General features: G+C 43.0%; 1 protein-coding gene across 5 annotated transcripts in view; it reads left to right on the plus strand.

Moving 5' to 3' along the window:
* SSX2IP (SSX family member 2 interacting protein) overlaps positions 1-27,910 on the plus strand; it is a 472,212-nt gene that overhangs the window by 208,859 nt on the left and 235,443 nt on the right. For all 5 annotated transcript variants that reach the window (XM_078645587.1, XM_078645605.1, XM_078645619.1 and 2 more), the window contains exon 7: positions 18,681-18,756. In XM_078645587.1, the coding sequence (XP_078501713.1) occupies positions 18,681-18,756 (76 nt within the window). The remainder of the gene's footprint in view (positions 1-18,680; positions 18,757-27,910) is intronic.

Here is a 27,910-nt window from a genome sequence, read left to right on the forward strand (position 1 = left end):
GATTCCGTTTTGATTTGATCCACTTCATTCTGGGCAATTTTAAAATATGGAATAGACCCGATAATGCTGAACCATGTGATTGTGATCACCTTTCCACCCAGGACACGATTCACTTTACCATGTTCTGCGGCCATTATACTGAGATTAGAAAAAGATATTTGCTTCCAATTTTGCGCAATCTAGGTTTTACTCAGGTAAAACCAGCCTTGATGTTCCTGCAACTCCTTCCCAATGTAAGAGTAGCTTTTCATGTTGCTAGTTTTTTAGTTGCAGGAGCACGCATAAATAAGCACCGCACAAGAACTAGGCACCTTATTCCTGAATATTGATTTCCCTTTTTTATTTCACTGATTTTAAATGCTTATATTCTTAACATTTTGGTATAACTCATTTTGTACATTGTGATTTTAGAGTTTCTAAATATTGATTGTCTGTTAAAATTATGTATTAACTCGTGTTCTGATGAAATGTTGCTATGTAATAATGCTCGTTCTTTTATGATTTTTAATAATCGAATAAAGATAATTGACTGACTGACTCATTGAGTTTCTCCCTCTGTACAGGGGAAATGATGGGTAAGTATATTGTGGAGAAGACTGTTTCAAGGTGGTCTTGACAGTCCTCGGTCGATTTGTAAATTGACTATAGTGACACATGTATTTCATTTTGGGTGTGGAGAAGGTGCCCCGTGATGGCACATAGCGGAAGAATAGGTTGCTGGGGCTGCTCCAGGCGTTAACCATGCCAGTAGCCAGCTGTGCGATCTGACGCCGCATGGGTGTGAGAGGAGTGTGCAATGTAATTCAGACATCTCAGGCTTTGGTTAGCAGAAGTGTGCATTGATCACAATTCACTACTAGAGCAGTGTATTTTGGGTTTTAGTGTCTCGAGTTACAAAAGCCTGTGTTCCCTGTTAGTGATGTCGTTGTCTAGCTGCTAGCAGATATTTCTATTCAAACCCAGGCTGTGCCCTCTGATGGTCACCTTAAAGGCGTCCTAATCAATCAACCTGTTAGATGCTGAGTCGCTGTCAAGTTCAAAGTGTTCTGCTGTTTCAGTGCCAAGTGCTTCCTGGATGGTGGATTCTCTAGTGCTGGTGGCGCCACATGGATATGGCTGTTATGCCCTCTTCCCATGTAAGGTGTTGGGATTGAGGAATGTGGTCAGAGTGTGTTCTACCTAAATAATCCATCTGCCAGACAGTAGGGAGGAGATTGGCTGATCCAATGATTCGGTCAATCCTACCTAACATGCAGGTTGTGTGGTGAAGAGTAAAATGAGTACACCTGCGTGTCAGGGTTGCGGGTGTGCTAAATGTCCACAAGGCACTAATGCTGCAGCCAGTCGTTCAGTGCCTAGGCATTTGATGTGGCAAATGTTAGTGGTGGTGGAGAGGGAGCGGAGGAACAGTCTTATGTGGTACTAAGGACCGAGTTAAAGTTGCCCCCTAAGAACCACGGGATCTCACTCCAACTGGACATTATACCAGATAATTTGTTGACCCTAATAAGCTGTCCACCATTTAGGCAACCTTGTATTCGTACATACTGACCTTCAGTTTTCACCATTACCACCTCTTCTTCTACAAAAGGAATCCCGTGCCTCACCATATCAGGACTCCCCTTGCATAGGAGGAATAGTCCATGGTAAACACTTGGTCACGCCAACATCGTCTAAGTCGGTTGGCTTTGCCAAGTGTGCCTCCTGCAGCAGTGGTATGTGGAAGGACCTACGTTTGAGGTATGCGTTGATGGCGTGAGGATGTGCGCAAACCGCTCAGATTTCAGGTGATTGTTATTGTGGTTCATGTAGGCGATGTGCTGATTCCCCGCATGCTGAGAAACTGCACAGGTGGGGGTTCCTGCTACATGTAGCGGCTATATTGGACCAGGGGGGTGAGGGTCAGGCACTCCAGGGCAACTTGTCTTAACTTGGGTAAGAAAAAAGAACACCAATAGCTGTAACATTTTCAGAGCAGATGAACAACCGGTAACTGCCGAAACGGTCAAACTGCCTGTGCCAAATACTGGCCTTATAGGCTGCTTCGAGGGAGTTGGGGGTCGCGTAAGTCAAAAGTGCCGAACCCCTTATGTGTAAGATGTGTAAATATCAACTATGGTTGTGTAGTAGTAGTCAACTGCATCACATTTTAGTCTTGTGTTCTGCCTGTTCGATGTATCAGCAGGACTGCCACAATGGTCGGACTCTCAACTGCTGCAATTCAATGTTGGTTAGTTCTTACATATACGAATCCATACAAAAGTGTCTTGTGACAGTAGAGTGGGTATTGCTGCAATATTAAGATCTTATAGTCTTATAGTCCGCGTTGAGGACTGAAATTGGGCGATATGGGCCATAGCTACTTTTCCTGGTTTCAAAATTAGCGTAATGGAAGCTTTGCCCCATGATGGAGGGGGCAAGTCGCCTTCTATCAGTATCAGGTTAAATAATTTGGTAAGAAAAGGAGCGATATCGGCTGCAATATATTTATAGATCTCTACCGGAAGGCCATCCGGGCCTGCCGCCTTCCCAGGTTTACTGTTTGATATGGCAGATGATACCTCCTCTACCATAATTGGGTGGTCTAAAAGGTTCGCCTGTTCTATAGAGAGTGCAGGTAGGGTGATTTTGTTAAGCCAGTTTTCTACATCAATAGGGGTGATGTTATTGTCTTCCCTATATATAGCCTGGAAAAAATCTGGGTCTGAAGATACTGTACCAGAATCCGTTATTATAGAGGCGATATTATTTCGTGTTTGGTCTGTTCTGGACTTCCAGGCTAATAGTTTGCCTGCCCCTTCACCAAATTCAAAATTAGCTAGTTTACTAGCTTCCCACCTCTGCAGAATACGCTGGTTTAATAGAGAAGCCATTTGTCCTTTAAGTTTCGTAAGCTCCTCCTGTTTAGTCTGTATAACTTAGTCTGGACAATTGTTTGAGTTTTCTAAATCTAATTGAGCTTTTAGTATATTGTCCTCTATCAGTGTAACTTCTTGAATATATTGTTTCTTGCGATACAAAGTTTTATTCTTGACGATCCCTCTCAAAAAGCATTTAAATGCATCCCATACTAGACTGGATGACGCCGAGCCAATGTTAGTTTTAAAAAATTCTTGCGTCTCGACCTTAACATAGTCCAGATCCTCAGGGGATGTAAGGAAGGATCTGTCGATTGTCCATGACCTTGTCGCGTTTTGGGACTGTAGTTCAAGATCTAAAAATACTGCAGAGTGGTCGGACAGGTGTGATCGTAAGTAAGTTATATCCCTTACTGACTTTTCCAAGCACTTGTTAACCAATATAAAATCGATCCTTGATCTATGACGGTACTTAAAGTTTCTAAAAGAAAAGCCGGATTTCGGACCCGACCTTACCCTCCAAATATCAATAAATCCGTATTGTTGCATATTTTTAATTAGGAGATCTCTAGATTTAGAATGTAACTGTTGTCTGGTAGAAGTAGACTTGTCCAACTTCGGATCAAGCACAATGTTAAAATCTCCCGCTATTATCATAGGTTCTGGGAAATGTAACAGCTCGTAGAACAACGTGGCCAGGAGAGATGGGTCATCGCAATAAGGCCCATAATAGCCTACCAGTGTAATGCTTGACCCGCCAATCATAACACACGCAATTGCCCATCTACCATGAGGATCGACCCTTTGTTTCAAGAGTTTTGTAGTGGTTTTTTTTTTTTAAATAGAATGGCAACCCCTCTAGTATTAACTGTCTGAGAAGTAGAGACTGTTAAGTCTATCCATCTATTCTTTTTTACCAAGTCTAATATTTCAGCTTCAACCAGGTGTGTCTCCTGGAGAATAATGACCTGGGCACCAAAATCTCGAATATATTGTACTATTGTGCTAGCTCTTAGTTTGGTGCGCAGGCCATTAACATTCCAGGACAGAATCTTAATAGTGCTCATTCTTGGCATAGCTACTGAAATTTATTGAGAGTCCTGCCAATTCAATCCCCTTGATATTGCTAAAATAGGTAAAATCCGCCCATTCTTTGTTTATGCAATTATCGACCGCCATTTTAGAAATGAGAAACATTTAATTTTTTGTTCCCCTAACCCCATCCCTCGTGATCACCCCCCCCCCCCCCCCCACACCCCTGAGGAACCTTGATTATCCAACCGGAGGGAATCCGGTTTGTGATACCCCTGATGCTCTATCTAGGCTCATGCGGGACGTTATTCCATACAAAAGTGTCTTGTGACAGTAGAGTGGGTATTGCTGCAATATTAAGTGCTACCGGCAAGTCATCGAATGTATTTTATTAATTTGAGTTTTTATTTGAGCAGAATGAGAAGCAGCAAATATAGAAGGTATATTTAATAGATCATTCATGAATCAAATCCATGTCAAGTACAGCAATATCAAACTCAATTCATCAAGCCTATTACACTGTTCCGAAATATACACCCATATTAAATAGAATCTTAATTTTCGAAATAGCTGTATCAAAACCATTTAAAGTGTTAAAATGAAATTATAAAAACAAATTATCCCAAAACACTTTTTTTTTACCTGCAGCAGTATTAAAACTAGAACTATGCATTATTACAATTAAACAGTAACTTACAGTACAAATCGTAAATAAGTTTACCCTAATTGCGGTTTTAATTTCTACATAGCATCAATAATATTATCAAAGTGCATAGATTTGCCATTCCCGTCGTACAGTCCTAATCATCCATGGGGATGCCAAGGACGCTCTACATTAAAAGTGATCCTACCACACGACAGCATTAATACTAATAAAGTGTATGGGAATCATTAAGCTATAATATAGTATAACAACCACATTGGTAATCGTACAACTAAATCAGTATTTATTGACGATGAGAATAAACATTCCCAGGTTGCCTTGAACATTTTAAGTTGCAAAAAACACAGTTGATGGACAGAATGTAGAACAATGTCATACATTCACCCCAGTACAAGGATCTGGGCCTAAATCCATCGTTTTTTTGCACTCCACACCACCCTGGGTTAGACACTGGCTATATGCAAATCAGCTCTGACCCTGTGCATCATGGGAACAGTCCAGTCCGAACTACCAAGCCATGTCTTTCCCAGACCGGAATCAAGCATCCAAGGACCGGTTTCTGGCTAGCAGCCTTGAACAGCACCCACTCGTTTGGCATATGCCTCCTCAAAGGCATGAGTCCTAGACATCTTATTCAGTCAGTCATTGCCGTTTTGTCGATACCGTTGTTGTTTTCCAACTCTGCAAAATTAATGACCTGGCCACGACTATCGATATTGAAATAAAGTATTGTTGGTATTTCTTTAACTGATGCACTTCATGAGAGGAACTAAATAAAACCAACATAAGTGATGGGGAGATCTTAGTAGCAACGACTAATAACCTCAAAAACATAATTCCAAAAGTGCTGTAGATACATGCAAAAAATGTATGAGCCTATCCACCCGCACCATTCATTTTACAAATGAAGCATTGATCAGTGAACGCTGGAAACCTCCTGTGCAATCTATGTGGCGTATAATATACCATCCGCCTCGATAAAAAGGCCATTCTTTTTAAATTTGCTGCTCATAGTGCTCTGTATCCCATCTCACTAAGTAACTGCCATTCTATATTATTGCATCCGCATCCCGTTTCTTCAAAAACTTTTTGAAGTAGTCCCTCTGTAGTTTCTTGTTGATACTCAGCAATCTGTACCAGTTCCCCACTCCGGCTGTCTTCTTTCCATTAATGCGCCCGATTATTCACCGGGCAGACTCCCTCATCATAGTTATTTATAAAAAAAAAAAGGTAGTCACCTGGTTGAAGCAACATAAAGCTGCATTTTGATTGCCAAATTGTTGTACTGTTGATTCTCATGCAATCAATCTCGTATGATTATAAACATCACTCAGATGTTCAAAGCCAAGGTCTCTCCATGACAGTAAGACTCTTTGGGGGGGGTAAACCTCCAATCTCCCAGTCTAAGCATTGTAGTAAATGCATGACACAGTGGTATATGTCGTGCTTTAAAAAATAGTCGAATACGAGATGCTAAAGCCAGTAAACCCTTATATCTTGTTTTTATTTATTTTTTAGAAATCTTTGCAGACCGCAGAAAAACTGCCACTTATTACACTTTCAGTTAACATAGGACGATGTTTTGTTAAGCCCTAGTTTGATGATGATGATACTGCTGTTATTTGTATCATCATGTTGACCAGTGGGGCCTGATAATGTTAAAAAATGTGGTAATGCTAAACCCACCTGTATTGAGTCTAATTGGAGAGTAGACAGTTTAACCCTCAGTTGTTGTTTAATAGCCAGATAAACATCTGGATAATACTATCCAGCTCCTCGAAGTATGAATTGGGCACTTTGAGAGGAAGATTAAGGAATGGAAATAGAGAAAGGATTGTCATTTGAATTAATGAGAGTTGTCCTACTGATGACAAAGGCAGAAGGATCCACCTGTCTAATAGCTTTTTTGATTTCATTAGGATATTACCATAATTTAGCTGAAACAATTGTGCAACGAGCTGTTGGTTGGAGTTCGACCAGTGTGTGTTTAACATTATGTACTTTGTCTGCCAATTTGCTATGGTCTACCTGTAGTAGAGTGAAGTCAGCTGTTACTTTGTCTATTTTGCTTTCGAGCGATGTGCGAGTCTGCCCAAGGGTTGTTCCGATCTTCTCCTCTGCTTGTAGGACCCTGTCTAGCTTAGTACCAAGGAACCTATCTGAGTCAGGCAGCCCATCTCGCGCCCCTTCTCCAGTTGCTGCACTCCAGGGCTGAGACGGGACCTATCACAGGTTGGGTAGCTGATAGCAGGTGACCGATGGCCAGCTGACGTACATTGGGCATCAGAGGCCAGAGCCGGGGGATGCGAGCCCAGGGTCCCCACCCCATGGTCCTCCATCAAGCTCGCTAGGGATATGCTAGTCCAGTCGATTACCACGTGGGATTGTTAGGGATCCATGTTGTAGGAGAGTAGGGTCTGCTTTCCTATGGTCACCCCATTTTTTGCTTTTTGCTTCACTGGTTTTCGACTTAATGTGGCTGTGGGCCTGCTAATCGGACCCACAGCCCTGCTGTTCTCTCTAAATGTCACACCATGTACTTTAGGTACATCACCAATTGGGATTTGGGTCACTCTTATGAGTCCCTGTACAGTGTACCATAGGTACCCAGGGCATACCAGGGGCTGCAGCATATCTTTTGCCACCCCTGGCTGGCCATCCAAACTGACACAACTGGCTGATCACTCAGCTGGGGCAAGGTTGTGTTATCACCCCTTGCTTAGGTATAGTATTCCTAAACCTACCATTATATATAGACACATATGCACCTATAAGTCACTCCTATGGCAGGCCTTAACAATCCTGAAGGCAGAGTGCTTGGTTTTATGTGAGATGGTACTCTAGCATGAGCTGAGCCTGTCTGCAGCTTTCGGAACCATGTCCTTATAGCTGTTCTATGATATAGCCATACCATATACTCTTAAGTGCATTATAATCCCCGCGGTTATTGCTAACTTTGATTTGGCTTTATCAAAACATGTCGTGTAAGATGTCATACGCTTTGGAATACTACCCCCTCGCCAGTTCTGGCGACGGGGGTAGCATTCCACCCTTCTAGAGGGAGAAGACATGTTGTTCCTACTAATCCCGGTTAAAGTTAACCAGAGCCTCAGCATCACAAAATGGATGCTGCTGCTACAGACATGAGTCTGACCTCCTGCTGCTGGGAGTCCTTCCAGCGAGGGAGGCTTGGACAATAGGTTTCTTGTCTTGGGAGGTGCTAGCACCACCCCAGACAGGCCATAGTTTATTGGAGCAGGGAGGGCTGAATGAAATGAGAAACTGCCTGGGGCACACAAGGTGTACCATGCATAGTCCAGTTCAAACCGGTGCTGGGGCACTCGAGCCCCAGCACTGGCGCGAAACTGGACAAAGGGAAAGGGGTGTAACCACCCTCTTCCTGGGTCCCACCCATAGGAGCGACCTAGCAGGTAATCCAGCCCCTAAATTTGGTCTATAGGTAGGAGCGGAGTCCCAAGACTTTAGATTTATCCTGACTGAAACTTGAAACGAAACTCTGGGCCTTCGACATTCTACTCGACATAGAAGACTGAAGAATCTCCCTTGTGGTCAAGGAGTGACCACCCTGTGCAAGGAGGCACCATCAAGCGATCAACGGTTTGCTTTGTCGACGCTCCTGCCGGAGCCCGATCACAGAGCCTGACAAGATCCGGACTGCCAGACTTCCAACAGCCCGATCCACAGTCACAGCTGAGCTGAGACCCGTGGAGGCGACGAGACGTGGGACCGGCCATCTTGGAAAGCCAGCGAATTGCGTTCTGTGCAACTTCTGAGGCACCCTCGAAGTTGTGCATTGGGGATTGAGAAGCCCCAGCCCCGAGCACCAACTGCACCGAAGATCAGCCCTCCACACTCCACGAGTTGTGCGTGGGGCCATTCTGCCTTTTCCTGCTCGACGCATCTGTCCGGTTACTTGCCCGTTGGCTAGTGGCCTCTGTGACAATGAACCTTTTGATTTACACTGCTGGTCTGGTTGATCCAGACTTCCCCTGGTTCCCTGAAAAGGAGAAGCCCATCAGACCTTGCTGGTCTGATCCAGAAGCCATCTTCGATTCCTGCGTGGGTTGCCTTTGCCAAGGCTTGTTGACTCCAATCCGGAAGCTGACACCGTCGACAGCGAGAGCCTTCGTGGGACAGTCCGTATCCAGCTCCTGGTTGTCGTTGACACCTCCTGGTCCACGTGGCTGCAGAGACCAGCTTCACGACATCACCTGTTTGCTTCGACATCGCCTGGTTCCTTCCTGGTCACTGGCTAGTGACCCAGACTCTGTTCCCTCTGCTTTCAGGTACTCTTCATCCTCGATCCGCCCTTGGATCCAACCGGACACTTCTCTCCTGGTCGCCTGCAGCATCTTTCTCCAAGGCTCCATAGGAATCGGCGACGAAACCCGACACACTTTGACACCTATGCACCCGCTTTCTGTGGGTGAGGTAACGAGAGTATTTCGGTACTCCTGTGGGTATTGACTATCCTAGTGTCCTAGTTTCAAGTAGCTTTTCCCTAGTCCATCCGGAAGTGTCCTAAAAGAACTAGTTTCCAATTCTTTCGTTCCCATTCTAACTCTATGGTAACTTGCGTGTGTGTAAAGACACTGCACGCGCATCCCGTGGGCCTCCTGCTCCCTATCCTTTGGTAGTACAGCGTAGCCCCAGCGATTCTCCAGGCCCTAGGCCTTTCCTTTGTTCGTGACTTGGTTCTTATACCACTATTTTAGTATATGGTTCGAAGTGCACCTAGGGCATTACTGTATTTTGTGAAACTTATTGTATTATAATTGAGTATCTTATGTGCTTGTGCCTCTGACCTCATAAAGAGTTCAGAGGATTTATTTAGTAATAAATACTTACATTTTATATATATATATATATATATATATAACCTGTGTGGTGTCCTTTCACTTGGTATTAAAAGGGATTGCATATGGTAAAACAGCTGGCTTCACATGCCCTCTTGAGTTTAGCCTAAGACTGCTTTGTCCATGCTACCACTAGGATAGCTGGTCTATAAGGTTGACTTTACAACCATCACCATAAGGGTTGTTTGGACTGGTGCAAGGTGCTCACTAGAATAGTGAACATCATATACCAGGCCAACTTCTCACACATGTCTCCTATTTAGGCCTCTGACTCTGATCAACACCAAGCAGTCTGCTGCAATTTATGGAGGGTGGCAAAGACTGGACCCAAATCGCACCTCAGTCACACCACCTCACTTTTCAGTAGCCAAGATGTATAGTATGGGCTCAACACGGCACAGAGAGATCCAGGTGCAGTGCACTGAGATACGGTGCCGACCTACAGCTGGTGGCGGGTACCTGACATGAATCCACCCTGTTTCCCCGCTTATGTATACAGCTCCAGCGGTGGCCCCACTGACAGTCAGAAGCGGAATCCAGGGCGAGTGAGTATTGTGCCCAAACTGGGATTGCAGGGGAGATATTGGAGTTTGGGCCGGACCAGGTGCAAGGGCTCAGTGTAACCCAATTCACTGCACCCATCGTGCTCTAGCCCTGGCCTGACACATCCTCCGCGCTTACATCTGGGACCGCATCCAGGGGGAGGGTGCACTGGCTGGAGAGCGGCAGCACTGCTATCATGGTTCACCTGAGGTGGTGGGCTCGACCAGGCTGCAGTTTGTCTTCTGATGAGCCTTGCAGGCCCTGCATGCATGTCCTTCAGCCTGGGCAGCCCTGGTGCCGGAACTGATTTGGTTAGTGCTGCGCCAGCCAGCTGGCCCAGGTGACTCACCTCCGTGCCACCTTCAAGCGCTGTCCTGGGATGCTGCACCACAACCGATAGGGGGGTTCTAGGCATGAATCCACCCTTGTACCCCCGCCTATGTGTGCAGCTTTGGCAGTAGCCCTGCCGTAGGGCAGAGGTGGCATCTAGGGTCGTGCAGACTTGGTGCCCAAACTGGATGTGCGGAGGAAATATTGGATTCGGAGACCAGATCAGGTGCAAGGGCTCAGTGAAACGCCATCCACATCCTCCACGTGGTCAAGCCAAGGACTGGCACAACCTCCAGGCTTACAGCTGGCACCACATCCAGGGGGAGGACGCGCTGGTGGGAGATCAGCAGCACCACTATTCCAGGCTCATTGGTATTGCCGGTTTCTTCAGTAGGCAGTTCGTCCTCTCGGGGCCTCGCTGTTATTGTGTGTACGTCGCCTAGCCGTGGGCAACCCCCCTCCCAGAGCCAACCTGCTAGTACAGCTCCCCAGCCCCACCAGCAATCAGGGCAGTTATCCCTGTGGGCGCACCCCCAGGCAAGTGGGAGGCAGTTAGGACCATCAGCTAGCTTGCCTCCGCGTCACCAACAAGCCTTGCAGTTATAACCAACATCCGTCCGCTTCCACGCAGTTGTAGGACGGAGCCAGGTTCCCGCCTCATGAACAGTCTCGACAGGGTCAAGCAACCCAGATAATAGATGTGCTGGTAGGAAACCGCATCGGGGGTAGATGGGACAGGTTTAGGCAACGGATGGAGTAATTTGGCCAGGATTTGTGGCGGCTAACAGGGTAGATGTGCGGAGCCTCTTTACAGTGCGTCCGCCATCTTAGCCCTGCTAGCCACGCCCCTTCTTTTCAACATGGCGCACGTCCTTCCTGAAAAGTCTAGCTTTCCGTGTCGTTTCTGACTGGAAGATTGCGTATAGCACCTCAGGTATCACCCATTCTTAAACCTAATGCAAGACCGAACTGATCTCAACAACTTTTGCCCCATCTCCAACATCCCCACTCTGGCTAAGCTCCTAGAAAAATGTGTGCATTCGCAACTTTGCATGCAAATTGACAACTTCAAACTCCTGGATCATGATCAGTCCGGTTTTCGGAGCAGCCACAGCACTGAATCTGCGCTCACGCACACCCACATTATGGATGACATTTTTAAAATGCTTTACCAAAACAAATTTTGCCTCCTTCTCCTCCTTGACCTTTCTTCCACATTCGACACGGTTAATCAAGACAAACTCTTAGCGATTCTGGAACACAGGATGGGCCTTTCCGGCCTAGTATTGCAATGGTTCTCGTCCTTTCTTCACAACAGATCCTAAAGAATCAAGTTGAATCAGTCCCTTTCCCAGCCTTCTACAGTCTTCTTCATGGGGGTCTCTCAAGGGTCTGCCCTTTCTCTCATACTCTTTAATCTTTTCCTGGAACTTTTAGCGAATACACTAAACTCCATAAACATTCTTTTTCATATGAATGCGGACAAGGAACTTTATCTGAAAATCACTTTTTCTGATGAGTTCACTTCACTCAACTCTACCCTGACGAATAACGAAAATTGGCTATCTGAGAACCACCTCCTGCTCAATACCGCCAAAACAGAATTCCTTCTTGTATCTCCTCCTAATCACACCCCCAAGACTGACCTCTGGATAAAACACCTCACTGCTTTCAACTGCGCCCCACTTATCATGGATTCAGCTAGATCTCTCGGAATCGTTCTGGACACACACTTGAACATGAAGAATCATATTAGTAAGATGTGCTAGGGTGCTAACTACCAAATGAGGATTTTTAGAAATCTACAACCATTCCTGCTGCAGGAAGACTTCAAGCTGGTGGTTCAAGCACTTGTCCTTGCGAGACTATATTATGGTAGCCTTAGGCTCTGTGGCCTCCCCCAATATACCTTGGCCCCTCTCAGGGCCTCCTTGAATGCCGGTGCCAGATTGATTACAGGCACAAAGAAAAAATGCTCACATATCCCCAGCCCTAAGATCTCTAAACTGGTTACCCTTCGAAGCAAGAATACAGCTAAAGATTGCCTGTATGACCCACAAAGCCCTTCATTTCAAAACGCCTGTGTACCTGGCTCAAAAGCTATAACTATCTGGAGGGGGTAGACCATCATGAAGTGCACATTTTCTCCTATTGAAACCTCAGACCTGTCGCAAAAATAGAACAAGGTCTAGAGCGTTGTCTTGTTTGGCATCGAAGGTCTGGAACTCTCTCCCACTGGACATCCGCAGAATCCCATCCACGGCTGCCTTCAAGCATGAAGTAAAAATAATCCTAATGAACAAGTTCTTTCTAATTGGTCATAGCTCGTCTGCTTTCTCAATGACCCTCTGACTACACGCTTTTGGGTCTATCAACGGTAAAGCTCAGGGTTCTCTGTTATACCCTATTAAGTACTGTTTGCATTCATCTTGGTACTTTATGGTATTAACTAAATAAGTTATTCTCAGTTACCTCATTTGCCATTTCCCTGTACTATGTTCTTCCCGTTTCGAAATGTGAAGCACTCAGATACCCTTCAGGGTCATGTTTGTGCTATACAAAACTTTATAAATAAATAAATAGCCTTAGTAAATGTAGCAGCCACCACGAGGCTGAGTTCCTTTAATTGACTAGATGAGCTCAATGAACCAAGAAGGATGCATGACCAGAATTGGTATGTGGTAAATGCATCTCCAGTTACCAAATAAGTCCTAATCTATTATACCCAGTGTTACTCAACAGGGCTTGTGTATAAAGGTACATAGGCCTTAGCTATTGAAGATAGCATGCATCATGAGCCCTGCTCCACACCCCAGGCAACCAGGAGTGTCGCAAGGCAGCATCTGTGACTTCAGAAGCTGTTTTTATTGGGGTGCAGCTGTTGTGATCTTTCGCCCTGAAACCCCAAGTTGGTAAAGGCAACATGGCTAAAATGGTACACTGAAAATTAAGCCCCTTAAAACCTGCTGCCATTACGACTAGAACTAAAAACGTCTAGGACAGGCAAAATTGATATTTTATTGATCTCTCCCTCTGGCCACTGTAATTATGACTCTTAATGTCTTGTTATCAACATGTCCATGCTTAATGTTACTCAACTAAGTATTTGGCATTGCATGAGGACAGATGGGTCCTCAACACCCTACACCTGTCTGAGTTGATGATCCTGATTTGTGTTAAGGAGTGTGTGTTTGTGGTCTAAAGGAGTGGTTCCCAAACTTTTGACTCCTGAGGACCCCCCACTGAATCACTACTGGAAGCCGGGGACCCCCAAGCAATTTGTACAATTTCAATTTCAAAAAATTAAAACAGTAATTCGCAAAAAATACACAAAGACGTACACAGACGTACACACCAAACAAATACTTGCATTACTAAAGCTTTTAGTATTTTATATTGAGAAATATTCAAAAGTGCAACAACTACAATCCAACGATAACTATAATAAGTTATAGTTATCATCATGCTAAGGGGCAGCGAATGGGCAGTGGGCAGTCAGGGGGGCAGCGGCGGGGGAAATGAGTGGAACAGAAGGGAAAAGGAGTACAAAAACAAGGAAAAAACGAGTGGCGCAGAAGGGCACAAAAAATGAGGGAAAAACGAGTGGAAGAGAGGACAGAAAGGCACAACAAATTAGGGAAAAACGAGTGGAACAGAGGACAGAGGCACAAAAAACGAGGGAAAAACGAGTGGCACTGAGGGTAGAAGGGCACAAAAAACCGAGTGGAACAGAGGGCTGAGGGGCACAAAAAACGAGGGAAAACTAGTGGAATAGAGGACAGAAAGGCACAAAAAACGAGTGGCACAGAGGGTAGAAGGGCACAAACAAGGGGGGAATACTAGTGGAACAGAGGGCTGAAAGGCCCAAAAAATGAGAGGAAAATGAGTGGCACAGAGGGCACCGAAAAACTAGTGGCACAGAGGGCAGAAGGGCACAAAAAAGAGGGAAAAACGAGTGGCACAGAGGGCAGAAAGGCACAAAAAAAGAGGGAAAAAGGGCACAGAGGGCAGAAGGGCACAAAAAACAAGTGGAACAGAGGGCAGAAAGGGCAGAAGGGCACAAAAAACAAGTGGAACAGAGGGCAGAAGGGCACAAACGAGGGAAGAACGAGTGGCACTGAGGCCAGAAGGGCAAAAAAAACGAGTGGAAGGGCACAAAAAACGAGTGGAACAGAGGGCAGAAGGGCACAAAAAAACGAGGGAAACACACGCACACACAAATTAAACACTTACATGCAGTTCCAGAAGAAGAGCCCTTCTGCCCGTTCAACGTGCTCCAGCCTCCAATGCTCTTCAATCTCGGCGTCGGGTGATGGGCAGAAGTGAATAACACAATATAAGGGCAATCGCCCTTCTGCTTGCACCTATAGCTGAAGGGTGATTGGCCAGATTTCATTGCAGTCTTGCCGTCCCGGAGCCAGCAACATTCACACCTCTCATGTGCTGTGAGCCTGGGGTCCAGATTGTATTGCAGTCTTGCCGCCCAGGCGCCAAGTACATTCACACCTCTTACGTTAGGCACTCAAGTCCTGCGGACCCCCTGGGAATGTCACAGACCACTGGGGGTCCGCAGACCACAGTTTGGGAAACGCTGGTCTAAAACACAAAGTGTACTTTTTCTCAATATGAAGCAGTGGGTTACTACTCTGCTGGATCTGCTGTTAGACCTTCAAAGATAGTGTGATAAGGTATTACAATTCACTTTAGGTCCCTATGGTTTCGCTATAATGGAGGTTGACAATTCTGTAAGAGGATCTTTAAGTTTTATTCGTAAAATGCTGGCCGTTAGTTCCATTGTATTCACACACTAAAGAGTGTCTAAGAAGCCAACACTGGGCTAGGTAAAAATTGAGAAAAATTTTAAATAAACCCATCATAGAGTGATTTTCAAGAATATAGTACTGTTGGCTTGCTGAAGAGGTGTCAGATGAGTATAGTGTACATGCTTACACGGACCCTAGCGGAATTTGGCCTCAGAGAGGAAACACCCTTTATCCTCATTGGACTCTTAACATGAACTACTATAATTAAAATGAATTGCTGCAATGAAGAGAACTCAAACAGAAAAGGACCAGGCCCGATTAGAGACTTCCTCATTCTGCAAAAATGGGTAGGTGTGACAAACGTCTCTGTGCTGGTGTCCTGCTTGAATGAAGCTTACAAAAAGTGATGGATGGAATGCTTGAATTAATCTCAGACATGTGTAAATGCTCAGGGCTGCATCCCACACATCTTTTTATTGCCCCACCATGCCACTTCAAATTAGACCCAGCCATATGAAGATCAAGCTTTGTCCTGCTGCAATAGGAACAAATCAATCCAAACTGCAAAATTAGGTTTTCTGTGAACCAGAATGCTAACAACTCAAGACTTATTTCAGCTTATTTGAGCCTCGTAAGTCCTATGTAGCTTGGATCCTTTGACACAGTGAGTGCATGACCCACCTATTGACATACCTGTTGAACTTTTGGTATCACAATAAAGCATACAAAGTGATTGGAATGTTTGAATTAGTCACAGTCGTATGCGCATCAGCCCTGGTCCTGCTCCACATGCATCCAACTGAAGGGGCCCACTTAGGCCGCACCAGTCTTGGGTTGCTTGTGCTTTGGTTGGGAGAGGACCTAGATTTGAAGTTCAGCCTGGACTGTTCCTATTGGTTCTCAGGTCAAAGGCCCTTTTCCATCGTCATCAGGATCTTCAACCATATTCCTGCCAGGTGCTTTATGTAGGAGACTGCTGAATTGGTGTTCATCTTTAACAGAAAGCACCACTTCACTCTTCGTGGTTAAGTATCTGACTGTGAATTGGCCTACTGGAAGTTCCAAACAATTGACATGTAATTGTAGTTCACATGATTAAACCATTTTTTGCTCCTGGGGCATTAATCTGGTCTACTTGCTTCCAATTCTATGTTTAGGACTGGGTTTGTTCCTAAGATTGCCCCTGCATGGTTCCATGCCACCATGTGGTTCATCCATCAGCATAGCCCCTCCCAGTGTCCCCAGAATTTGGAACTAGTTAAGAATATGCCCATCCTCTCCTGAGAGAGGCTGCATTCAGTTCCTGAAGACCTGTGTAAGGAAGCGGTCCTGGAAATGACTTGAATGGAAGTCGAGAGGAGCCCAATTATAAATAGACAGTCTAAGACATCTTGGGTTTGGTCAGGGTACTTCGAAGTTTTAGTCTGATAAGGGCAATTTTCGATGTCAGAAGTTTGAGCACTATCTGAACTGAGTATTCTAGAACCCAACAATGAATATTCTTATTTGATACCAAAGCATAGGCTCTGTGACATAGAGAGTACCATCTTCTGAAAAGCTGGATTGGCTACAGTTATGTGAATAGTATGTTTTATTTAGATATAAAGTTGTACCTCCTGCGACCAGTAAAACTGCATCACTGATATTAGCTCTTTTGTTGTTCTTTAAGTTGTGAAACACTGTCTAGTACACAGTGCTTGGGGTCTTTCTGGGATACACTGTCCAGTACCTAGGGCATAGGGACTTTCTGAACAGATGAATGACCTCCTTCTCAAAGTGACGGAATACCAGCCACTCTCAGAAATCCATAAGGCTTATCACAGGTCTTTATCAGTTTTCATTTTGATAAAGTCTGTTTTATATTCATTTTCAAGCCAGAAATGTCTTTTTATTGCCTCTAGGGCTGCAAATTCCTGATCAGACTCCTCTGTTTCCGAGAAATCTAATGTATGTGATAAACACCATTGATTTGGAGAACTCTGTGGTACCATTTGATGGTCTAGAGAAGTATTTGACTTCCAAAGTTGCCAGTTACGGGTGAATTGTGCCAACTCACCCCCCCCCCCCCTCAAACTCATACTTGGGAAGAAAGGATTTAAGAATATCTGCTTGGGAGAATTACTAGTTCCTCTAAAAGACCCGTTGTGCCTCAGTAATCCCTCCCCTCTGGAGGATCTAAACTTGCATTGGTCCCATCTCTGTGCTCTCCTAGATTTATGTCTCCTTTGATTCAGGGACTGGCTTTTAGAGCTCCTCCTTGGCTCGACCATCATCACCAAAAACATTCAGGACCAAGATGTTTTTATTGAAGGTCTGCGCTTTTATCCTAGAGTGCAAACGTTAAGACAAATTCCCTCAGCTCTTTGTGGAAAGCCTCACCGAAAAGCCTCGCTGTACCACTTCACCAGCTTTAGAAGTAACTGTAATGAGAACCTGCACCTCTCTGACATGAAACAGTTGGTGTTGCCCAGAAATATGCTTGTTCTATTATCCCAGCTGGACACAATTTCAGGTGATATCATGGAGCCTGACGATTTAACTTCTTCAGCCATATCTGAGATCTTGGGCAGTGGCCTGCTATTTCTGGAACGTTATACTGACGTGATCACCAGGAAGGGTCCATTCCCTTACGGTCTTTAAGAAACTGTGGAAGAAATGTGGCTATTCTGCCATCTACCTCTGGCATCACTGTTACTGTTTCCATCTAGGGTTGGACGTAGGCATTCTGATCGAAGGTTGCTGCAGATGTCTTTATCCAAGGTTTTGGTCAAATGTCCTACTACGCATTGGATGACATCCATTCAAACCCATTTGGTTGAAGGGGGTTTTGTATATTTCTGGTCCCTTCTTGTCTGATGGGGGGGGTTTGGCTCCTGCTGTCTCCTAGAAGTCCTCATGAAGGCCTTATTACCTTTAATCAAAGTCACCTGATGAACTTTTGCTATCTGTCCCTTCATGTGATGGGGTGGGGTGATATTTGGAGCAAACTGGTTGCCTGGTGTCTTTCGTTTGGCATTCGCATTGGCAGGAGTCAAGCTCTGCTGCCTCACAGATTTGTGCAACCCTAAAAGGTCCTTCAAGTCTTTAGATGCACCCCCAACCTGTCCAAATGTTTCAATTCTAGACCTCCCTCGGATTTGTTTTCCATAATATAACTGTCCTTTTACAATGCTTGAACAGATATGAGGCTTAATGCAAAGTAATGAAACGGTATTCTCTTTTTATCAATAAATCTGACTAATGCATGTTTATAGATTTCAAGTGGAGGGGCGGGATTTACATGTGAGGTTTGTGTTTTTTTTCTGTTTTTTTAATATACATTTCATACTTTGTTTTTATTTACCTGACAAAGTTCCTTACTTATTACTTCCATTTCCTTAATAGCATTGATAATCTGGTTCTGTTTGCTTTTGTTGTGATCAAGACCAGTTGATGTATACATATGAAGTATCCAGCCTTGCCATAAAACCTCCAGTTCAGTCACCTATGTAGATAAATATGTCATAGATTGAAAAGATTTCTGGAGCAAAATGTTTTTACGCTTTTATGTATACTTTCTTGTAGGGAAATTCTTGTGGTGTTATAGTAAGATGTTTTTTTATTTTTTTTGTAGCCATCGAAGTTCTCAACTACGTTGGGAGAGCTGATGGTAAAAGAAGTGCTTGGAGAACTAGTAAAACAGATGCCAAGTAAGGAAATGCTTAAGTAATATTGATTTAAAATGACATTTTAATCGCTGCTTTCTTTATATCTCCGAACGATGAAGAGCTTCTTTGTCTTTTTGCAAGTAGAATTAAGTTTCACGCTCTCGTATATGTGAACAATGTGGAAAAGTCCTGCAATTTTCTGTGCTACATTCACGGTCTATAGAGATCTTTCACATGTATTTGGTGGGTTTTCTTGTGCTCAATCTAGAATATGTTTGTCGACAAGGTTCCACCGCGAAGAGGCACCTCGTTCCCTCCCTGGACATAAGGTCCCCAATGGGAAGTTCTTTGAATGTCTGGTTTCCCATGATGGCTCCCATTGATTACGTTAGTGGTGAAAAGATGCCAAAGCTGCCTTTTAACTGACATTCAAAAGGCGAGCTAATTAATTTAGTACTAAAACGGAACGCCACGGCAATGTAATTGTTGCAACAGAAACCTCTGTATTCTTGGTATTTTGCTGTAAGGCAGATATTTGCGGTGTCGGCACCCTTGTACATTTAGGCTTCTCTGCAATATTTGACAACCATTGATGGCACCACTCATTAAAACTTTGAGACCGACTGTGCGGACCAGTATTACAATCGTTTCAAACTTTTCTTAACACTTCAGGCTTTGTCACTATCCTATTCCTCCCGGTGAAATCATGGGTTGGTAGACTCTTGTTTCCAGGGTTTTACACTCTACCATCTGCTATTCAATCTGTACTTGTGCTGGCTTGCTAGGTTATGGCATCAATACAGAGCATGATTCTCTAAGTATGCAGATAACACTCCGTTTATCATCACCAAATCATGCCGTCCACACTCTTTAACCAGAACTACCCGATCAATTGCTTGGCAATCCCTACATGGTAGATGTCCTCCAATGTTCTGAAGCTGAAACCTTCAAAATAGTAGGTCCTCCTTAGCCCTCTCGGTATTAAACAATGGAATAAGATCCTTTGGCTTGTGTTATTGGGTCCGTGACCTGCTCTTATTAGTGCCTTAAATTTAGGAATTCACCTTGACTTTTCACTGTCATTGGAACTTCAGATCATCAAGATGGCGAACGTCTGTTTCATCCATCTCCAAATTCACAAGAAAATCCTCCCTTTTCTGGAAGTAGACGTCCATATGCTGTCGCAAATGCATTGATCCAGTCAAAACTGGAATATGCTAATTCCGTCTGCTTGCCTTTTTCTAACAAACCCTTCCAAGATTTTCAACTTGTGCAAAATGCGGCAGCTCTCCTTTTGGTTGGTTCTGCAATGCTGGACCGTATGCACCCTACTTAAGAACCCTTTGTTGTCCTTCATTGTATCACACAATTACTTTCAGAGCCATTATTATGCAAAAACCTTTTTACAAACGTTCTCCAGTGTTTCTTGCAACAATTTGTTTTATAGCACAATCCCACTAGAAACCTGTCTTCCTGCAACTTAATCCCACCTTCTGTTTCCTCATCCAAAATAGCCTCCTATGGTGACAGTGTTCTTCGTAGATATTACAAAAATATGGAACTGGCTACTTTCTGCTTCTATTCCCACAGCCGACACTTAAGAAAACACTTGAAAACCTGGCATTTATTGAATAAACTAGCCCAGGCATTGCTGTTGTGTTGTATTATACCTGCAGTGTTGAGGCTTATGCTGTTACAAATAACCCCACACATAACATTACGCTGACTTGTACATACATGTATATAAAGTCATGAGGCATTCACCATGTGTTTAAATCAGTGGAGCTCCTGAACTGCCCTCTGTACAGGTTTGCACTTACTCCTCCTCTTTCTTTCGCTTCCCACCCACTCCAAGTGCTGCTCAATTATAGCTGATAAATCATGCTTCTCATTCTAGAGGAATATACCCTGTTACCGGGGGTACAATCAAATTTTTTTAACCACTCAACTATGCCCCATTGCAATGTGGGGGATGGATAGCCTTTTTCTGTACACTGATCATAACTTTGACCTGGTGCTATTTTTTTTATTTTTTTTATTTTTTTTGACCACTAGTTGTCCTTGTATATTCTAGCAATTCGATGTTATCTTGCAGTCTTTGGACATTGTTGCTCATTTATGAACGATCTATATTCACTTGATTACAATAGTTTTGTCATGGAAGTGGTTGGCTTGCTAATCAATCGTTTTATTGTACAGTGCACAGTCCTCTGTCATGCGAGTTGCTTTATAAAAATGTGTATATGATTGAAAGGATTCTACGGAAGTGTGCAACAGATACTGCTGCTATTTAGCCCCATTTTCAGTGTTTTTCAGCGGGTCTTCTCGTGTGTGATGGTTAAGATAACAATGTAGTGACCACATATGCTTTTTTAGGTCTCGTCTACGCAGCGCACATGCATTGCATAGGAGGAGACCTTTAGCCTTCGGTCCCCTTTTTAAGCCACAACAGTGCACGCGTTCCATTACCTTCAATGGCAATGCATGCATGTGTAACTATTCCCTTGCGGGCTCGAGCGCTGACACCATATGTTTGTAATTAAATTGCAAACATATGGTGTCAGCGCTCGTTCCTGTAAGGGAAGCAGGCACCGGCCACCTCCTCTCTACCTCCCCCTGCTGCCAGCGCGAGGCGCAGCGGTTTGAGAGAAATTAAGCTTTAGAATGTATATTGGTCTAGTAAAGTAGTACTAGTGGTACTACTGAGGTACTAAATGGCAAATGGATTGGTTAGATCAGCGGGTCAGAGGGGTGTTATTGGCTTGCCTCAACATTAAGAGAAATGCTGCGGCTGACACTGTCCGGATGTCATGAAAATAAAAACAAAATATCATATAAAGGTACATATTAGGGTGACCCTGTCCCCTCCCTGCCCGGCCCTGTCCCCTCCCTGCCCGGCCCTGTGGGATCAATCCGAAGTCAAAGTGATTGTTTTATTTTCACGTCACCGTTGCCTCTCAGTACTCAACACCTACTTGGGTATGGTAACAAAATATTGAGATATTTGCTAAAAAATCAAAGGTTACATTGACGTTCTAGTTAGATAAAAATGTCAGTTAAGAAGTTGCATTTTAAACTCTAAAAAAAACACTGGATTTCATATGTTATGGTTAACTCAAGAAACTATATTTTGTGCCCTCACTATGCACTGCTAATGACCTATTCTGTCAATCGTGAGTTACTCTATCACATCATTGATAACATCTTTGATGGCAAAACGGTGCATGTCTAGAGCCGGAGAAGGTTTGGAAATGGTAGAATGCACAGTAAAGGCCATACTTGGTCTTCTCTTCCTGCGCTCTTTGTTGAGGATTTAGTTCATGGTTTTCATGCCCAATAGTGATATGTGGAAACCTTCACTCTTATTCAGACTTAGCAGAAGACTTCTACGAACTCTCCAGAACTCAAGTTCTTCAGTGCTCTTACTGAGGTTGACTTTCATTACCGCATTGTAGGATTTATTTTATGGTGGTACCATGCATGGTGTCTGCGGTCCTTAAATTCCCTATGCAGCTGCAGTGGTTAAGACCAATATACAGACTGAAATCCTCTAGCCACATTTATCCTCCTAACCGTCATTGCTTTTTAGATGAACCCCTCCTTGACATCATTATGCCTGTCTTGGTTAAGCTAGTCACTGAACAGGTCATAGACTGCCAAGTTGCTTTTAGGCACGGACTGGCTCCAGACAACCTAAAATGTCTGCATTCTTATCTGTCACCTAGAATCTAGTACAATGGCTACCTACACTTTTAGGGGGGTTTCTAGAATTAATGCCTGCTTTTTCCTGTGGATTGAGACAGTAGAAAAGAAATTGTTCTTATTGGGGAACCTTTTTATTCGTTCATTCTGCACCAAGTGCTTGTTAACAGATTACTTCTATACTTTTAGGGAGATGATGCAGATGGTGTCATAATGCCAGCTTATTCCATCTTTTACGACTAGAATCAAAATAGTGTTGCTCTACTATTACTAGTTTTATCTGTGGGGCTTTGAAAATTATAACTTCATAGAATTAGAATTGACGCAACAAAACTGCAGCATTTTTAACATTGCGTATCATTTCACTCTTGAAAGAAAACCCAGAATTATGGGCGACCATCCTAGAGAAATTATACGTAGAAGTCACCCTAACAGGAACCGTACCCAAGTCTTGGCAAGGATCCCTAATAATAACTCCAATTTTTAAAAAAGGAAACTGGGCACTTGCAGAAAATTATAGGCTGATTACTTTGCAAGACACAGATGCAAAGTTGTTTGCAAGAATTTTGCCGACCAAACTATCGGAATGGGCGACGGAAACCAAGAAATTGCCCCTTAACCAAACAGGCTTCATACAAAGCCTTGGAACGACAACAAACATAATGTTCTCGCCCTACTTATGGATAAGTCAATCAGACTGAAGCAACCACTGTACCTATGATTTTAAATCTGCATTTGACTTTGTTAATAGGAACTTACTTTGGAAAAAACTCGAGAGAATGAAAATTCCAGCTTCCCTTCTGAAACTGATTCGCCTCTTGTATACAGACACATGGGTGAGTGTGAGGATGGGGGATGGCAGAACATTATCTAAGGAGATTCCAGCAAACGAAGGCCTAAAACAAGGCTGCGTTCTAGCCCCCCTCCTCTTTAATCTGTTTCTTGCCGACCTAACTACAATACTGGACGAGGAAAATGCGCACCCTCCGAAACTAGCTAATAAACGTCTCACGAACCTGCTGTATGCGGACGACGCCATACTTCTGAGCCACACTAAAGTGGGACTACAGCGTCTAATTAGGCGGACCCACATGTACTCGAAGGATAACGGGATGGTCATAAATGAGACAAAAACTAAGATCATGGTTGTTACCAAAACCAATAAAATAAGTTACAAGAGCAAATGGTTCATGGATAAGTTCGAGCTAGAACAAGTAGATGTATGTAAATACCTGGGTGTGTTATTTGATGCGAAGGGCAACTACCAACTACAAAAAAGGGATATCTAAAGAAAAGCGAATGCATTAACTGCAGCATTCAGAATTGTGCAGAAGTCACTTTCCAGCCTAACCTACGGCCCTCTACTGAGTATTATTGGTGCAAGACTCCTACCGACTATCACATACGGTAGCGAAGCGGTAATGGGTATGGACACTGAAACTCTTAACAAAATCATAACCAGAACATATCTGGCCCTATTCCATCGTCCATTGAACGCATCCCCTGCCCAAGTAAGGTTGGAATTCGGACTCACCAACCAACAGTATGCAAGGCAGGGCCACTTTATAAAAGTATGGAATCAAATAAAAAATGACCACCATAATGAAATATCGCATCTGTTATGGAGTGAATTAAATAATGATACTAACTCTACTGCATCGCTCTATCTTAGGAAAGCAATTAAGGATTTTGCGGTCACGTCGATATGGGAAAATAATATAACCAAGACATCGTTTAAGAAAATAATTAACAAAATCACAAACCATCTATCTATTCAAAACGATAAAGCTACCCTTACAAAGAGAACACACGCCTGGATGACAATAAATGGCTATAAAAAGAAGGAAATTCAGCAATATCTGGTAACACCTTGGATGGAAAAAAAAAAACGGTGCTCCTCAAAGCCAGATTTGGAATATTGCCAGGCCTGTGTCACCTTCCACCGTGGGAGAGATCGGTAACCCTAACGCAATGTAGACTGTGCAAGAATGGTGAGGAGGATATTCTTCATCTTCTGTGTACCTGCCCTGAACTCTTGCAAGAGAGAAAAGCACTGCTTAGGGTTCTATTCAAGGCATAAGGTCATGCAGGCAGGCCCTGATTAAGTGCCTAATCCCGAATGATATCATTTTAAATGCTACTTTTGTAAAGTTCCTAATAGTTAAAAGGAAAGTAGGAGTTTTATCTACTGTGAATATTTAACGGACTACAAAGCTGATGCAATGTCATTTTAAATTGCTTTTATATGAATATAGCTTTTTACTGTTTCTCCTTTTTGATGTGTAATAGTGTAAGATTTTAAATAATCAACATAATAAACTACTTTGATACTTTGATACAGACTGAAATCCTCTAGCCACATTTATCCTCCTAACCGTCATTGCTTTTTAGATGAACCCCTCCTTGACATCATTATGCCTGTCTTGGTTAAGCCAGTCACTGAACAGGTCATACACTGCCAAGTTGCTTTTAGGCACGGACTGGCTCCAGACAACCTAAAATGTCTGCATTCTTATCTGTCACCTAGAATCTAGTACTATGGCTACCTACACTTTTTGGGGGGTTTCTAGAATTAATGCCTGCTTTTTCCTGTGGATTGAGACAGTAGGAAAGAAATTGTTCTTATTGGGGAACCTTTTTATTCGTTCATTCTGCACCAAGTGCTTGTTAACAGATTACTTCTATACTTTTAGGGAGATGATACAGATGGTGTCATAATGCCAGCTTATTCCATCTTTTACGACTAGAATCAAAATAGTGTTGCTCTACTATTACTAGTTTTATCTGTGGGGCTTTGAAAATTATAACTCCATAAAATTAGAATTGACGCAACAAAACTGCAGCATTTTTAACATTACGTATCATTTTACTGCATTTTAATATTGACCTTTCTTAATCTTGTCATGTATTTTTTATAACTGATTCCTTTTACACGTTTTATATGTGTAGCTTATTATAATAAGTTTAGCTTAAGTGGCATTTTTTTTGCCAGTTCGGGTTTACGTAGCCCCAAGTAAAACCGACTGAATTTTCTCAAACTCTTTTCCGGACTGACATCCCGAGTAACTTGGCGGACCTTTTAGGGACTATTTAGAAGTTTTAGTTTTCTCAGTTTTGTCTTAATCGAATGGCATTTTATTGTAATGAAAGGTTGTAAAACATGTTCCATTTTATTTTATGCTTCTGCACCGTGACCTGTATTTTATTGTGTTTTAATATATATATATATATATATATATATATATATATATATATATATATATATATATATATATATATATATATATATTTGTAATTCAAGAAAAACACCGCACTCTTCTTCGGATGATTAAAGCAGATTTAATTCAGTTCAGTAAAACTTCCTCCACCTACGCGTTTCGAACAGTAAATGTTCTTGTTCACCGTGAACAAGAACATTTACTGTTCGAAACGCGTAGGTGGAGGAAGTTTTACTGAACTGAATTAAATCTGCTTTAATCATCCGAAGAAGAGTGCGGTGTTTTTCTTGAATTACAAATAATTTACGAGCCTTGTCCTTGACTCGTCACCTGCACCAGCTGGCTGGCCGCTCCTTCTCCAACAAGGGACGTTTGCTTTTGAAAAAAAAAATATATATATATATATATATATATATATATATATATATATATATATATATATATATATATATATATATATATATATATATATATATATATATATATATATATATATATATATATATATATATATATATATATACTGTTCACTTTTATGGTTCCTTTGAACCGAATAAAGAAGTACGACTGACTGACTGCCACAGATCGTGGTTCTCCTTTTACCTGACCATGTGAGCAGACACATTGCAGAAGTAGTTCATGATGGCTTTGGGGTACGATAAGCTTTTTTAGATACTGTCTTGGCACTGTGTTGTCTGTGGCCTGCTTTGTAGGTTCCTCTGTGGTTACGATCCACTGATCTTCCTGCAAAGATTTCGGCAAAACTGCTTATACAGCCTTTGATGGTTACCACCTCTTGATGAAATTTCAAAGGGCCAAAGTACATTTTCACCAAGATTGCTCAGTGCCTGATCTTGGGATTGTATTCTTGTTCACAAATGTCCTGTCGACAACACAGAAGATGCAAAGACTTTCTTAAACAAAGTCCTTCAAGGTAAAATCAGCCTTCCTGATCTAAAAGACATCAGTCTGTGACTTCTTGTGACCACGTGAAGTATGATGCCTTAGGGCACCAAGAACCATAGCAGCAGCTTTTTTCATTCTACCCCCGTCTCCTCTGTCAGGCCATCTTAAGGCTTCCTCTGTGGAGTGTATTTGCCTAATAGATAAGAGGTTATTTTAGGGTATATTTTAGGGTAGCACACCATGTGTAACTGCCACTGGATGCCTTTTGGTGGCTATGGGGACCCGTCCATGGCTTTCTGTCTAGAGTCTGAATACATCCAACCCCTGTTTAAAAAGTGCTACTTAGGCTGGTGAGGGAGCTGGTGACATCGCCCTGATAAAGCTATAATGAAATGAATTTCCCTGTTCCCTATCCTTTTGAATGTATGCTTCCTTCTTTAGTCCCACAGACTCCTGGACAGATTTTATGTTCTGTTTTAATTGATTTTCAACTTTTCAATATGGCATTTGGCGTAGCATCAGCAATTCAGTTCTCACGCCGTTCATGTTAATGGCAATTGTGCATTTGTTTCTGGTTCTAGAGTACAAGTGTTCCATTATCTAACGCTCTGAATAGTAGTGGTAGCCTACCCATGGCTGAGTGGCTTTCCCCTGGTACACAAATGTTTTGTTGGTTGGGGTTTTACTTAACGCACTGGATAGCCCCATTTTTAGCTTTCGTTCTATACCTCTTAATTTTGAAGGGCTTATTGAGAAGTATCTGAAAGTTCTTACTTTCCCGTAGAGGACTGTTTTAGAACACGCTTACACTTTTTCAGAAGAAGTCCCTTACATGCAGGGATTGTAATGGACTTAGCTCTAGTGTCTGAAAACTTGAGGTTATAGAATTAGGATAATGTTAGAAAGTACTTATTTTCTGCAATTAGTCCGACTAGGGGATTACCGAATTGCCAGGCGATCTTACTTGTTTTGTCTCTTCTCTGGAGGTTTGTTCTATGCTTTAGTTGAACTCTCCTGTGGTGAGGACTTTCCACAACAGCGTTGTCAGTTGTGCTGTTCTATTCAGTTAGGGGATCCTTGGGTGGAACCTTGATTCAGTTTGCATGGTGTCTGCTCCAATGTTCAAACATCCATTTCTCCGGGTCTGTTTGATGCTTAAGGTGGCCCTTCTCTAAACCCCTCAGGGTCCACTTAGTTTTTGCAAGATGGACTATCTGAAAGGCTTTTTCAGTGGGAGGGTTGGGGGAAAGGAACACCTGGCAAGGAGATCTGTCTTATTATTTAATGAACTGTAAGACATTCCCTCCCAGATACTATTGACTACAAAAGCATATTGCCATAGCCTGTGTATTTGCACTTCAGGTTCCTCT

This window comes from Lissotriton helveticus, chromosome 1_1 (genome assembly GCF_964261635.1).
Source record: "Lissotriton helveticus chromosome 1_1, aLisHel1.1, whole genome shotgun sequence".
Taxonomy (NCBI): domain Eukaryota; kingdom Metazoa; phylum Chordata; class Amphibia; order Caudata; family Salamandridae; genus Lissotriton; species Lissotriton helveticus.